A 16,637-nucleotide genomic window follows, 5' to 3' on the forward strand; every position below is an offset into this window, starting at 1 on the left:
TGTGATTTGTAGATCAGTAATGGCTTTTAGAGTGTTTAGTAATAGGTAGCTATTTAGGAAAATGGTCTGATTCCACATGTTCTGACACAACCCTGTTAGGGTTGTTAGTAAATTATTCTGAAAAATAAGTTGGTTGTATGTATAAAAAAAATGGATGGGTCTGTAAGGGAAGTGTTTAGAAGATGATAATCTGATAACCTTTGGTTCTTTATGTGTATGTGATATAAAAGGAGAAGAAAAAAAAATCATGTAATAAAGCAAAAGGAGATTTGGCTGCTGAGAGGAAGAAAGAGCAAGGTAGGCACTTGGTATGTCTGGGTTGTCAATCCAGGGAACGTATGAACAATCAGGGAAGAAGGGGAGAAAGTAATGGAACAGATTCAAAGCTTGACTGAAGTAGGCGTGAAACCTTTTTTGCTTTGGGAGACTACATTTCCCACAGCACTTTTCAGCTTTTTCATCATGATCAACTGTAGCTTCTGCAGGCATGTTATCTGCCTGAGAAGCTGTTCCCCCTGACAGAGAGTTGGAGTAGAAGTGGTTGGCAAGGCAGTTGGTTTATGTTCACAGTAAGAAAAATGCCTGAGGAAGAGCCCAGAGTAAAACACTGCCACTACTGAAATGAATATGCTGTAGGATTTTAACCTCCTATTGCCATTTTAAAAACACATTCATGTTAGCATTCTCTTTTGTGTTTGGAAAAAATGGATTATTTTTATAAGCTCTGAGACCTCTTGTGGTATTAAGGAAAGGTAAATTTCTTCTGCGCCATCGTGATACTGTACAAAATGGTGATGTTGAAAGTAGGCTGTAAATTGGAAAGTGTTACTGTGTTTGTCTCTGTAAACCTGGTGGGTTAACAGGGAGGAATCTAGCTACAGCTGCCTGCCTTGTATTGGATGTTGCTGATACACTTCAGTGAGGAGGAGAACCACTTGTTCTTCTTTCCATCCCTCTTCCAGCTGCTTTCAGGTTTTGTTTTCCTCACATGAAAAGCCTGCGTATTTCCAAACCACTTTGTGCAAATTTCTGCTGTAAGTCTTGGCTATCACGGGTCGTGTTCTCACAAGGCATTTACTGGGAGAGTTTTTGAAAACCTCTATCTTCTCCTTTTAGCCCTGTGGTTGCCCAGACAGTGCTGCATGCTTGCTGCACTTCTGCTTGTGCTAAATCTTACCTCTTCTCTATGCTAGATGGGAGAAAAGGTTGCCATGCTTTTCTTAGTTTGTAAATCTTTTAAGTATAAGAGGGCTGGGAGTGAGTCTGATGGATCAAAAATAAATCAAGCTGAGTATATCATTTGGACACAACAGCTACGCTCAGGGTGTACCTTGATAAAGTATTTAATTTCTGCTAAGCCTTTTGCAAAATTTTGCAGGGAAAGCTGATAAACTTTGACTCTTCCAGGTGTTCTGAATATTGATGTTTTTCTCTTACCTGTCTATAACAGTGGCTCATAGAAAAAGGAGTTGAGGCTGTCAAGCCATAAAGTATTTCTACTCTTCTGCTCAGCTGAGCCATGCTAATTGGTGCCCTCCAGTGCCTGATTGGACATGTCTTGTTTTACCTGTTGTGGTTTATTTATTTATTTCGTTGTTACTCTTCTTAAATAACACTCTTAATCAAAATATGCAGGGTGTTTTCTGAGAAGACTGCATCTAATTCTTGCAGGGCCCAACAGAGAAGTACTAGTTCTTCTGTTTAACTTCTCTTCAGAACTTGCTCAGTGTTTATTCACAGTTTTAACACTGATAAAGCTAATTCTTGTGTGATACTCTTCCTCCCATCCCAGTTCGCTTTCAGTTGGTGTTTACATATTTCTGTTTTTCAGCCTGAAAGAAACTCAGGGACTTGTTTCTGTCTCTCAAATAAGAAACTTTGCTATTGATTTTACTAGATACAGGATAAGTAGTAACAGCCCAGTGCTGTTGCTGTTATTTTCTAGCCCTGGCACTGTTTACAGCTTTCCTCAGTTTAAGTGTTTTTCTGTTAATAGAATTCACATGCTGCGTGCCATTTTCCAGATTAACAGCGTTGTTAAATAAGATTGCGTCTGGTGCCAGTTCCTTTGCTGCCACATTACAAACTTTCTGTGCCCTAATAAATGTGTTGAAATTTGTTTAATTTTAATGTGTTTACAGTATTTTAGCAGGCTTTCACGTTGTGATGGTTTTGAAGGTCAAATTAAATTATAGTAATTGAAGGATAAGATTCGTATAAAACGTTACCAAAGTTTGTATCAAATTATCAAATCAAAAATCAAATTATTTTTATCATTTTTTAAAATCAAATTTTCAATTAGAAACCCAAATTTGCTCAATCATGTCATTGCAGGGTAGGCTGTTTTTGGTTCTACTTCAAAGGTCTGTTAGGTATGTCTAGCATGCCTTTGACTGTGAATCAGTTCTCATGACATGTTAAGAATTTTGCTGCGTTTTAAATATTTAGATATGTTAATTGTAATATTTTCATCTGAGAAGACATTTAACATTTTTTGTTAAAAATACAGAAGTCCGTGGTACCCTCAGTGACGACATCTGTGTGCTTTAGGAGGCCAGGGCTTAAAGCTATAAACCAGTTTTCTCAGTGATTTCAAGGAACAATTGGTGAAGAGCCTGATCAGGGTAGGAAGCACAGAACTCGCTATTTAGGATGGTATTTAATACACTTTTTTTTGTTGTTTAAGGTGTTTTGGTTTTATTTTCTAATGTATCTGGGAGAAAATGGTTTGTCTTTTGTGGTATTTGCAGTAACTTGTAAAAGTAATAAAACAGAAGGCATAGGAAATATTATTGTAGGAGGTTTCAAAGTGGATTCCAAGGTAGTTTTTTGCTAAACAATGTAAATAATTCCTTAGACAGAAACAGGGTAGGCTAGTTAAAAAAAAAAAAAAAAGTTTTTAGAATTGGTCTCCTGCAGCTGCGTTCTCCTCTTACCTGGGAGGGTTGCCCAGGACTCCTACAAGCCTGTTAAAATCCTCCTTTTAATCCATGCTTGCTTTCTGTATTTTGGCATATGCAGTGTTTTGTCTGCCTTTTCTCCACAGTATTGATAAGTTTGTCGTTCTCTGGTTAGGGAGGGTGCAAAAGTATTCCTCCTTGCTTGTCATTATAGTAGTTGTTTTGGAGCATAGACTATACAGTGATTCTCAGTAAAATGATGTCTACATTGCAAGTCCAAGGTCTCCAGCAGCTCCTAGAGCAATTCCTGTTGTTTTTTTTTTTTTTCCATGATGTCCCGCAGGTGTATTTGAAGAGATGAAAGAATATCAGGATTGTGTGAGAAATGTTTAGAAAGGATGTGATTGCTCTTGTTGTGCAGAGAAAATATATGATTAGTATTGTTGGGAACTGATCAAGGTTATGGGTGTGTGTGTAGAACTTATTTTCGTCTACTCCAAGACAGAATGAATAATAGTTAAAGCTCGTCTTACAGAAGTATTTGTATCGTATCACCTTTTTTGGTGAATTGGTAGTTGGGCAAATGTACATTACGATGTGAGTAATTTATCACTTTTTTTTTTGGACAGTGTTCAGTAAATTTATATTGATTTTGCAGTTCTTTGTTTTTCCTTTTGGAAAAGGTGATATTTAAAAGAAAAAGTTTCACGGTCAAGGTTTATGAGATAGCTGTTATGTCATCTGCCTGGGGTTGTAAAAAAATAACTTCCCTCTTTTGGTCGGTTTCAGCTACTGCTGTAGTAGTGAAACCACTGCTGTTTCTGGGATCTATTTTTAAAAAATGTTGCACTTCGCGTTTATTTTTGCTTTAATGGTGGCAAAGTTGTTCTTGGACCTGCTGCGTAAATGTTACTGGTGTGATGTGATGCCATCTTCTGGGCAGCGTGATTGGTACAGGAAAGATACCTAAAGCTGGCCTGTGAGAGCAGTAAGTCCTTGAAGTAAAACTGCTTCTGATTTTTTTTTTTTTTTTTTAAGATCTTGAAGTACAAATAATTTGGTAGTTCTCAAGGGCGTTTCTGGGAGGAATAAAAACAGCCTGAATTGTTGTGTTTAGATATTACAGCCTTCCTCTCGAAGTTGGATCTGGGGGAGTGGAACACTGAGTGACTTTCTTTCAGTATTCAGTGCATTTTTTGTCGTGTTTAAGGGGAACATATATTATTGTAATGGTTATTTTGTTCTTTGGCTAGTTTTAGTACAGCATTATTAAAACCATTTGTGTAATCAAATAGAAATGAATGACTTATAACATTCGCAAACTCAAGTTAGGAAAAAGCAGAATGAGGCCAAGTAGTACAACTGTATCATGCCTTGCACACAGGCCTTAAGGTAATCTGCTTAATTACCTGGCCAGGTACAAGTTTGTGTCTGGGATAGTCCTCCCTGACTGCATGGGATGTAGTCTTCTGAAGCTGAAATAGAGCTCAGTATGTAGGCAATCAGCTGTTTAAGGTTCTTGTGGTGTAAGAGTTGGAAGGCGTGATCAAAGAACTGGGTAATTGCAGAGGGGAAAAGGTTACTTTCATGGTAGAGGCAAATAGGAGATTGTTGCAGTGGGGAGCCATCCTGCTCTCTCTGCCATGTGGTTTCTGTATAGAGTTGGACATGTTCTGTGGCACTTACTAATTGCCTGTTATTAATGCACTAGATGACTTAAACCTTTCTGAGTGTAGGTTCTGCAATATGGGATATGAAAGCATAAATGGAAAAACTTCCTTGGGCAGCCTGCTGACACTCGTGTGTTAGGATCAAGCTGAAGCTCGGAGCGTCGGTCAGCAGTACTGCTTGATCTCCCTCCGTAGGCCAGCTCTAGACAAGTACCAGGCACTTCGTGACACTTGTCAGTGTCGGGGAGATGACAAAACTTGGGGGCTCTCATAGGCTCTAGCCTATGGAGAGGGAGGAAGGGTGCAGTTCAGAAAACAAAAGCCTTTCTGCCCTTCTGGGCTGATGTAGCCATGACTTCTTCCTTTTCTCCCCCATTTCTTCCCAAATGGAGGTCTACATCATCTCTGTCAGCAACTTCAGTCCTATTATTTTTTCTTGAAGATATGCTGCTTCCTCTTACACGCTGCTGTAGGAAGATGCTGCGTGTTCAGACCTGTTACTCACAGGATGCATGAGGGGATGGAGCATTTTTAGTTAGTTCGAGTAGCTAAAGGACACGGTGTGTGGATTTTCTGTTCAGCACTTGGAGCTGCAAGAATGATGGAGTATGCTCAGTGTAGTACATCTCCTTGATGCTTGTGTTTGTAGTCTGATTTAGAAAACATTTAAGATGTTTAAAATCAGACTTTGCTGGCTTTGCTGAACTTCTGGTGAATTTTTCAGACGAACAACAAAAATTGCTGTTTCTGTAAGTTAACCTCTCAAATTTGGCAGTAGTGACTGCATTGAGAGATGGGGATACTAAAGTAAGAAATGTTTGGCTTAATATTCTTTTAATGGTATCAAAAGGCATATATTTTCCTAGCTTCAGTCCCAGAAGGAACTGAAAAATTGGGCAGAATTTATTGCTTTAAGGTCAGAGGTTGACATGTAGACTACAGATGAGATGGTTAATGTCAAGCAAATTTATTAAAAAACAAACCCACTGAAAGAGCATCTTACATTGAAAATTATCAGATACTTATTAAAAGGAGTGTTACTTATGATCTTCAGAATATAAAAATGAAATGCACTATACAGATGGAAGACTTTTATACCGTAAAAGATGGGTCAACTATGTTTTATTTTTCGTTTGCTTGCTGAAGTTGGGATTTCTGAAAGGTAGTTGTGAAAGGCAGAAGCCTTGAATTTTGTCCACTTAATTTCTAAAAGTTAAAGGATGTGATAGATCCAGAGTATTGCTAAAAGTTTAGAAGTTTGTTGTTTGAGATAGGAACATGTTCCAGTACCTCTGTATGGCATACGTACGGTTATATGTTCTTTATAAACAAAAACAAACAAAAAACCCTGCCAGCTTCTCCTTTGGACTTCATCTAATGCTGCATATAGCTCTTGCCCTGGTGAAGTTCTGAGGAGTCTTACTAATGATTTCAGATTTTCCTTCTCAAAGACAGAGTCCTGGTGACATGCAAGAAATGCTGCATCTGGCAGCATAGCTCTTACGCTTTCCACTCCTGAAGAGAATTAATACTTAAGAAATCTGTTGCATTGTGTGGGTATGCCCTTCATACTGTTGCTTTGCAAAGTATATCGAAACTCTTTTAGCTTGCTTTTTTATGGGATGACTTATGTGCTCTACTTGACAACCATTACCTTCTCCTCGTTAAAATCTTATCCATCCTGAGCAGGAAGCCAGTCAGCTTTATGAAAGGAAGGGAACCAGTTGCATGCTGTGCACATGTTCTCTGAGGTACACATGTTATGTTCTCATGCTGTACACGTGTTATATTTGTTCCCAGATCATATGTCTCCAGGTTCAGGGATCTAAACTAGGTTTTAAATTACTTCTTGAATGCTGTTGGCAAATGCTGTTGCTTTTCATTGAGAAAAACGTCAAAGTTGTGGTCTTTCTCTGTCCAGTAGTGAGTAGAGTTCAGCCTCTGTGCTTTCCCATGTGAAATATTGAAAAAAGTAATGCCTGTCTTGCTTCATTTGTCAGTCTTACAAACATTCAAGATTGTGTCGCATTTAGGCCGTAAATTTTGTGTAACGTTCCTTCTGAGGTCTCTTGGTAGGTCTGAACAGTCTTGTGTGTGCTGTATAAACATTTTCTCAGATAATTTTTTATCTGGAACAGATTATTGAGCAATCAGAATAATATTAAAAGTCCATAGTATTTTGGGCAGCCAAGAGTGTGTGTGTGGGGCGAAATAACCCCTTTGCTCTGTTATAAATCTATATCTATCCAGGGCAGTAATTTTGTTTTTTGACATGCAGAACATCTTACTTGATTTTACACCTTAAATTTGTTTGCAATTGTAAAAACAAATTAGTCCCAAAATACGTAGCATTGGAACCATGTCTGTCCAGCATTTTTTTCCCTGTTATGAAATTAGATCATATGCCTTCTTTGGTCACTCTGTTAAACCCAGCAGAGGTTGATTTGATGATAATTAATTCCTAGCAAAACTATTTTTTTTGTTTGTCATAAGAGCAAAGGATTTTTGATTGTCAGGATCAAAGTGACAAAGGTGTTTGAGGGTGGGGGAGGATTGTTTTTTTTTAAATATATTACTATTCAGTATCCTTTATATAAAATGCTGGTGTGAGAATATCTTCCTGAAGTTGTTGGCCTTGATTAGGTGAAGATGTGGAATGATTTGATATATAAGAACTTTGTATTAAAGGAGAAAAAAAATATTAATGAGACTGTCAAGTATCTCCTGATTCATTTCACTCAAAATGCAAAGTTGTGACTGTTGACATTGCAAAGGAATGCTGTTGAAGAAGCCTTCAGAATTTGGAGTTGGGTAGTTAAAGGTAGAATGAACTGAACCTTTTTAGCTTTTAGCACAATGCTACCCTCTAGTGGAACAGAGTTACATTTAAAAGGCAGAACAAAAAACCCAACCTTTGTCAGTGAGCAGGAAATATTTCTTAATATGTTAGGCAGTTCATGTGAGTACTTGCGTAGCAGCAACAACATAGAAGAGAATTTGAGGAAGAAATGGGGTAATCTATGGTATTGAATTGAAAACTTAAACTGTAACTAAAATGTTTATTTCTTACTCTGTGTTGAAAAGCTCTCCTTGAATAGCAATTCCTTCTGGGCTAAGAGGATTTCACTCAAGCATTTTCTTAACAGTCATTAATTACAGTTCTGACTGGCGCAAAATGCTATGCTGACTATCTAAATCTTTGTCACATGTTGTTCAGTCTTTTCTTTCGGTTGGTTGTTTGCTTTTGTTCCTCACTTCAAAGTGAATCCTTCCAGAGCCTGTTTTTTTCTCTAAACCTGTGATTAATGTGGATGCATCCAGTATAATCTGACATTCTTGAATCTGTAATATGCATGCCGTATTTGCAATATAAGGTAAATGCGGTGGAATGTTGGAAGATTGGCAGCTGGTGAAAGATACCATGCTAACAGGAATATGTTATCTTTGAGTGCTTGGGGGTTTTGTAGGGAATTTCAGTTGACATAAAGATTGAAGTAGAGAAAAATGAAAAACAAAGCTTTCATAAGGAAGTGAAAGTGTTTACTATAATAGAAGTGGTAGGGTCAGAGGAGATTACTGGGCTGGGTATTTCAGTTTCCAGATCCCAGTTTAGATAGGTGAGTGAGGTTTTGGCAGCCAGGTAATCAGCTTAAAGAAGAACAGGAAAAACTGCAACAGACCTCAGTTTTGGTGGGACTGCTTTTAAAATGGAAGAATAAGAATAAGTGACTAGAAAAAAAGGATTCAGTGGGATATCTCAAATTTAAATATGGGTTTATTTCCCAACCTAAGTCCTTTATTTTAATTATTATTTTTTTAACCAATTTCCTTTAGGGGCTTTCTTTCTCTGCTACATAAAAAAAAATCACCGTACAAAAGTAGCTTGGTACATCCATCCAGTGCTGTCAGCCTGTTTCTGCAAGGGAAGGAAGTGGTAGTTTGGAGTCATGGTAAAATACTGACTATGAGAGATGTAGAAAGCATAACTTTATTATTCTTTTAACCTGAATTCTGTTGTTGTTGTTAAGCTCAGATCGTGTACTTTCCAGTAGAGAATTGATTGTAGGAAGCAAAATACATCTGCTGTCTGAAGACCTTGTTGCATTTACTTTTAAGTACAAACATTACATTGTGATTTGTGTTCATGGTTGAATTTTTCCAGAGAAAAATTAATAATCACAAAATACATGGGAGGAGGGGCATTGCACTTCAGAATGTATTGGCAGGAGGAAAGTTTGTAAAGGAAAACTTTAAAAACATGTCTTTCCTCAAATAGGAACTGTCTAGATGTTTGAGAAAGCATGTGACAGGAGGAGTTTGGCAGTAACAAAGAAGCGTACATCTGCAGTAAATCAACTGCTTTGAGTTTAAAGAAATAAGCTGTACCTTCCCCACTTTTGGGGGAACCAGGGCTTAATACTTGGTTTGGAAAGTTGTTGGTGTCTGACACAGGCTGTATGTTAAACTAGTCTGCTTATTTCAGTACGATGCCTAACTTGCTGATCGAGTGCTTTCTAGAAGGTTTAGTAGGCAACAAAAAGGCTTGCAGTGCTGCCAATAGCTGATAAGTGTTTTCTGTATAACATGCATTGTTGGGGAAATTTGGATGCTGCATGTATAAAACTTGGTACATTTCAGTATGAAAACAGCAAACAAATGGACTTGAAACATTGAAATTTTACATGGTTAATGAGCAGATGTCCTCAGAAATCAGGTTGCTCACAGTATGCAAATTATTAAACATTGTTCCAGATTCTTCAGAGTTAATAGAAGAAAAATCAGAGAAAAGCATGCTAAGGGGGTAAGATTAAAAAGTTTGCAGTCCTAAAAAATTTAGTTCTTTTGGGTTATTAACAAGGGTATTCTTGAAGCAGTTTCTTCTGAATAAACTTCCATGTACGGTTACACCCAAGCTACATACCGAGCAAGACAACTAAAGAATTAGCTTCAGTATTCATACCAGTGCGCAGCGCTTCGACCTGAGAAATGATGAGATAATGCCTTAAGGTAGTCCTGTAGGTGGAGAAACTTTAATAAAAAAAAAAATAAATAAAATTTTGTCCACTAGTTGTCTAATTGAACAAGTAGCAGAGATTTAAAAGAAATAACTGATTGTTGCATTCCTGTACTCCCGTGTTAAGGCTTCTGCTCAGATGCTACAGAGTGGAGTAGCACAACAAAAAGAAATGCAAGCATTTTTTTGTAATTAACACCAGCCCTCCTCTGGCAAGTAGGCTTAAAAAAAAGGTAAATAGGCTGTGGGTTATGGTGTAACTATTTTGTTCTGGTAATGTTGTTTCTCTAAAGTCTGTGCTTGAAGGGAGCTGTGAAGAACAAGCCTTAGCTGATGGTGAAAGAGGATGTTGATGAAAATTTTGCCTGCAGTGTATACAGTGGTTTCTTTCCTGGAGGCCCTTAATTTACCACTGCAATTGAAGGAAGTTTGTTAGGCGTGACAGATTACAAAATGGTGATACTTCTGCAATTAACCAAGTAACCAAGAGAGATCCGAAACCACACAGAAAAAAATGAAAGTCTCTGGAATCTATTAAGTCTTTTCCTGACACACATAGTATGACTACCCTCAAGCGCAAATACTGAGCTCCAGAAAGAAATAAGGTGGAGAGCACTGATGCAGCCTAACTACCCTTCCCCTTCCCCCCTCTCTCCCCCTCAAAAAAAAGCTTTAATTTTTGCCCATTCTTTAAAATAGAAAAAGAAGTCCTACTTTGTAGCCCACATAGTAATACCAAGAATGATTGTGGTGTTCTTGAAAGTTAGGATGTTAAGAAAAATGTGAAAGTAAAGGCAGAAAAGCTCGTAGACTTTTGTAAGTGGTGTTTGTTGTCATTTTTTTTCTTCCTTGATCAACCAGTATGCTGTTTAGCTATTAAGAGTATTTGACCCAAAACTCGTAGCTGAATAGTCAAATACTAGTCCTACCACCAAATAAAGATATCGGTAGGAAGGTGTCTAGAGGTATTTTATAACAATTTGTTATCATTTCAGATGCTCGAGTTTGCCCTTACTGTACTTCTAGAATTCAAGAGCTTAATTTTCAAGAACAGTATTTAATTAGAGACGTAAATGCGTTTAGAAATTGAGTCATGTATGTAAGTTGTAGGTGTCAGAGAGAGCTCATTTCTTTTGGTTGTTGAGAGGGAACAGGAACAAATCAGTTTCATCAAAAAAAAAAAAGCTTTTATTGTTGTTTTAAAACAATTTTTTTTGTTTACAGGTGTCAGCTGTGATGCATGTTTAAAAGGAAATTTCCGAGGTCGACGATACAAGTGTTTAATTTGCTACGATTACGATCTGTGTGCAACTTGTTATGAAAGTGGTGCAACAACAACAAGGCATACGACTGACCATCCAATGCAGTGCATACTAACAAGAGTAGATTTTGGTAAGTGGTAATTTGAGACTCCAGTCATTTGGTGCTGTGTTGTGTTAGTAAACAGAATATGGATTTTTCATATTCCTACTTACTAAGCGCTTTTTCTTCCATTAGCACGCTGAAAATAAGGGCACATTCCTGTCTTCTAAAGAACAGCCACGTTTTCTTTGGTTCTGGCATATAAAAACTCTTACATATTTCTTAGTTTAGTGCACAGCAGGTTATCAGACTATTAAGTATATTTGATAACAATGACTACTTCTAATTAACTTCCAATCCAAAAAATGGGGCAAGCTTTCCCCTTCAATATGTTGTACCTGTAAGTGAAACTGAAGAAGCAGAAAAATGATGAGATTCTGGAGGAGAGTTGTTCTCTGGTGGTTAAAGTGGGAATGTTGGTACAGCAGGGTAATGATAGTCTGGCTGTACTGAATGTGGCAAGGACTAGCATGTAGTCTTCTTGGGACTCCTTTGAAGTTTCACTAATTTCAAAATTATTTCTTACTGTAAAACCACATCAATATTTAAAAATAAGTTCTTGTTTCTCCTATCCCATTTGTTGTTTCTATTGCATCATTGTAACAGTGGGGTTGTAACTGAGGAAACACTTCTGCATCAAACCTCTACTGTAAGATGTTGCTCTCATTGGACATTTAAAAAAAATATATATATTCCAAGCCCACAGGGCTCACATTTTAATATTTTTTAGTGATTCCAGCTGTATTGTTCTTCACATTTTGAGCACTTTGAGAGGTGGTGATTTCTTTGTTCTTGATGAAAACAGAAATAGTCTACTTCTTTATTGATTTAAACATCAGAGAACAGCAGGATATAGAAACGTACTGTTTCTCTTTCAAAATGGCTGTTGGATATCTTTCACTTTCTCTCAATTCTCAGATCTCTGCTTCCCCTGAGAATGCCTGGTCATGACTTCTAAAATCCAAGCCCTGGGAATCTAGGGTTTGGAAGGAAAACATTCATTTCGTTATCAAAAATGCATACAATCATTTTTATTTGCATATGCTTCTTTTTTAAGTCTTACTTACGAGTAAAAAATCTCCACATAACGGTTCAGAGTTTAGGTCAGTATTGGAGATGCACAATTCAAACTGATTTGTCCCCTAGCAGTGGCTATTCTTGGATTTTTCACACGGGCTAAAATGACAGCATTGCCATAAACATTAAGTGGTCATAATTCACAGGGAAAAGAGGACTGAAACACACTTGCTGTGGAGCCTGAAGCTGATGTTAAATGCCAAAACTTTGAATGTCATGCAATGGGGAAATTTCTCCTAGACACGTATCTCTTAAAAATGGTTGTCATTAGAATGTAGGAATGTCTGGAAAATATATTTTGTTTCTTGCAACTTGAGTATTTCTCTCTTGGAAGTCCTTGGTAAACGAGCATGTCTTTTGATTTAACATAATTCATTTGTCTATGTTGTGGTGGGCAGGGAGAGGTTATTTTTTGTCATTTGAGCCTGTAGGAAGAAACAGAGGTGGAAGGTTACAGTGAAGTACTGAGGCGGGCGGGTAGTAGGGTTCTGAGGGCTACTCCTGCATCATTTAGTGTGCGTGCTACTGTGGCTTCTTTAAGTTAAAGATGACAAAACGACTTCTGGAAATTTCATTTGGCTTGATATCTGAGCATTGCTCCCACAGAATCAGTGTCAGGAAGGATTGTTACTGCATCTCAGCACTGCAGCAAGACTACTTGTTGGATTAACACTGTAGGACAATAATGGGAAAGAGCACATTGCTAGATTCCGAGCCACAGCAGTGGTTGATGCAAGAGGGCACCTGAGTACTACTGAGCTTGGAAACATACACTATTGCATGGACTACGGAATGTTTATAGATAACATTTTCGTAAGACTCAGGAAGGTCTGTAATGTCTTTCTTAAAATGTTCTTATTCTACAATTGCTTGTAGAATGTCAGTCATAAAGGAGCGTGGCTTTACAGTATGTTACAGTTATTAAGAGAAACTGTGGTAACTTTTCAAAGAGACCTCTATAGGCAAGATCATATGACCTTGAAGAACATCCAAAAATTTAGGAGCTAAGAAATTCTAAGTTTTAAATTAAAAGTCTATAATGAATGGTAGAACTAACCTAAAATTCCAAGGTTATCAGGATAGTTATGCCAGTGAATTTAAAAATCGTAAAAGAAATATATTAACAGGTTAAAAGAAAATAATCTCTTAGGGAAGATTGGAAATGTTAAACTAAACAGCAAAGAGGTAGTCAGTTCTTCAGTTTCTTCTTGGTGACATGGTAAGTTGAACTTGAAAGAAAGAAAAGGAAAATGTCTTCTAATGTGTGATGGGTAGGGAATGTCTGAGTAAAGAAAACTTCAGTAGAAACATGGACTGAAAGTCTCGTAGTATAGGTAGTTACATGAATTCTAGATTAGGTGGTCAGTGGCAAACTTCAGTACTGTTGTCTGTGATCAGGTTTGACTCAAAGGTATGAAAACTGTTTTTCATAAGAGTGAACTTAGAGGTATTGCTTATGTTGGGTTGGAGAGAGGGCAAGTGGTTAAATATGAGTATTGTGCCAGGGAGAAGGAAGCAGCATGGGGGATCCTTCTGTTGCAAAACTGAAGCAAGCACTTCAGACGAAGTCAGTGTTACTTTACTGATTTTAAAAGTGAGAAAAGGGATCAGTGAGCCACTTGCTGGAGATCCAGCTGCAGGTGATGATGAGGACCCTGGCATCTCTAGTTCCCGTCTGACCAGCACTGTCTGTGTGCAGACAACTGGATTCACCTCAGTACTCTGTTCTTAAAGCTGTGACCAAGCTTGGGTTTGCAGTGGATAGCTAATCACATAGACCAATCCTATGTATCTGGGATAGTTTCAGCATAGAAAAAAAATGTATTGTTTACCTCCATGAAAATTCTAGTAAATTTGTAGGGGAACCTAAATTTGAACCCTAGGCACAGTAATAAAGTTGCAAAGCATATGGCAGAAGATGGGCTCCTTCAGATGCCTTGAAGGCGCTTTTTTCCCAGAAACTTGGACTAGTATAGGAGCCCTTATAAGAACACTGGAAATGAATGAAAAGCCCTGGTGATTTCTGGTGACACCAGTAATCAGTTTTGAACCATCTCATTGGAGTATCTGTCTTTCAGAAGTCATTGTATGAGCTCGTATTATTTTGGAAGGTAGATGGGATTCAAAACAGCCATAGTGGTATTGTTCTTTAGTCCCCACAGAGACGCTGGAAGAAAATGGTTTTACACAGAAAGGGTGATAGACTGCCGTAACAGTGACAGAGATTAAAATACAGTATGAAGTTTGATATATGAAGATAGGTGACCTCTAAAGCATAAAACCAATTGGTTTATTTCTGAGGAGTCAAAGAGCAGAACTGTAATAGGTCTGTGTAAAAACAGGGATATACTTACCAGGTAGTCTGTTGGTACTGGTCAGGACAATGTAGAAGTTCAGAGCAGTTTTCATCGTTTCCTTTTTTCTGAAGAAGAATTTTAAACAATTAGGATGCTTTATGATTTTAATCCTATAACTTCTACATGAACTCCACTGTTGCAAAGGGATAATACTGGCAAAGTAATGCAAGTTGTTAATAGAATTCTCTACCAGAGTCCTATTGTATTACTTTAATAGAGGGACTGTGAAAGTGTACCTTCAGTTTCCAGCTCCGACGTTCACGTAACAGAAGGTCTTGACACCTTTTGTCGCCTAACACTTAGGCAAAATGAGCTGCTGTTCCTTCAGCCTGTCATCTTATGTCAAGTTCGCCAACCCTCTACCCATCTTGGTGGACACACCTGCATATGCATGTGCGTGTCTTCCCCACCTCCTGCCCCAAACTACTCCATTTTTGTGTGTGTGTGTCTTAAACTGGAGAGACCAATACCGGACCCTCTATTCCTGTTGTGGCCTAACAAATGCCAGGTAACACGGGATAATCACAACCCTTAATTTGATCGTTACTTTCTTTTGTGATGCAACCCAGGTCGTGGTTTCCCTTCATTGATGCAGGGGCACACTGCTGGTTTGCTGTCCACCAAGACACTCCAGTCCTGTTCAGCAGAGCTGCTCCCCAGCGTACACTGTCTCTAAGCAGCAGCTGCTATTTTGGCACTACTCAGTATTGGCAGATGGACTTCAAATCATCTCTAACCTTCTTTAGTATTGGTGCTTGTTCATGACTTCAGAACGTGGTGCTTACTGTTGGGAAGCAGCAAAACCAGGACTGCTCCGCAACGAAGAGCAAGTCGAGAGCTGAGTGACCACAGCACAAGAAGTGTCAGCCTCCTCGCTTGGAGGGAGCAATCCTCCTGTACTACTCAACCGAGGTGTGCAGGGCAGGTTTGGTGAGAGGATCAGGTCCTGCTGACTGTCTCAGAGAAAGGAAGTATAACATTTCAGGTCGGGGTCCATGGGGAAAATCCATCTAAGGCAGCAGGAGGGCTGGGCACAGCTACAACAGGGTTTATGGCCAGATGGCTGGACCTTACATGTAGCCCACAGGCAGAGAGGGAGTGTGTGTGGAGGTCTGCTTTGAGGCTGGTCAAGGCAACTAAGGCTTGTATGTCTGCTCAGAGCCCAGCACCTGCTGGGGAAACAAAATGTACACCTGCTGCTGGACAAACAACTGAAAACGTGCTCTGTAATCGCTGTCATACTGTCATTGCAGCATCTCTCACACTGAAGCAGTTAGCCCAGCACTGTCAGTTGAGCTCAATATACTGAGATTGGCAACTGGTGAAACTGTATGAAGAAAAGCAGAGGATGTGCTGTTTTTTCATACTGGACACAGCTGTACTGAAAACCTGCTGGTTGGTTGAAGTAGTGATGCTCTGGCTGGAAGGAATTAGCAGTCGCTTTCGGCTTTGACTTGAGTTGGTATTTTATTCTAGCAAACATGGCGATCGCACTGCATTGGTGGTGAAAAGAGGGTTCCAAGTAGGTGAGGAGAGATCCTGCCACTTGGGAATGTGTCCCTCCAGTCTGTAAAGCAGACAGTATTTGTGATAGACAAAATGCTGAAGTCTAGATGACTAACACAGCTGTATGGCTGTGTATCGTTATGTCATAGGATCAGTCATAAGGTAGTTCTGGTTGGAAGGGACCTCTGGGGTCTCTGGTCCAACCCTAGGCAGGGCCAGCATTAATCAGGGCTTTACCCAGTCTTGAAAAGCTCCAAAGATGGAGATGGCTTAAAGCTGTGTCAGGTGAGATTCAAACTAGACATGAGGAAAAACTTCTCTCTGGAGAAGATAGGTAGACGCTGGAACAGGCTTCCTGGAGAGGCAGTTGCTCCATACTCATCTCTGATGCATTTGGACAATGTTCGTAATGGTATGTTTTAACTCTGGGTCAGCCCTGAAGTAGTCTGACAATTGGACTCAATGCTCTTTGTAGGCCACTGATAACTGAACCTATTTATCCCGTATTTTGGGAATCCTGGTCCACTGCTGATCTACATGGTGGAAAACATTTTTCCTTATACCCCTGTAATGCACCACTGTGAAGAGCCCGGCTTAGTCTCCTTCCTCACATCTTGTAGGTGTGGTGGTAGCAGGTGCCTCAAAGCCACCTCTGCTCTGGGCTGAACCAGCCTTGGCCTGGAGCCTCCAATAACAGCAGTGCTCCAGCCCCACCACCTCAAAGGCCTTCTGCTGAGCTCACTTCAGTTTG

At 39.0% G+C, this 16,637-nt stretch overlaps 1 protein-coding gene across 1 annotated transcript in view; it reads left to right on the forward strand.

Moving 5' to 3' along the window:
• The window catches only part of KCMF1 (potassium channel modulatory factor 1), a 53,813-nt gene that overhangs the window by 13,970 nt on the left and 23,206 nt on the right, over positions 1 to 16,637 (forward strand). The window contains exon 2 of the mRNA XM_035564222.2: positions 10,809 to 10,976. Within this exon, the coding sequence (XP_035420115.1) occupies positions 10,809 to 10,976 (168 nt within the window). The remainder of the gene's footprint in view (positions 1 to 10,808; positions 10,977 to 16,637) is intronic.

Source organism: Cygnus atratus, chromosome Z (genome assembly GCF_013377495.2).
Source record: "Cygnus atratus isolate AKBS03 ecotype Queensland, Australia chromosome Z, CAtr_DNAZoo_HiC_assembly, whole genome shotgun sequence".
NCBI lineage: Eukaryota > Metazoa > Chordata > Aves > Anseriformes > Anatidae > Cygnus > Cygnus atratus.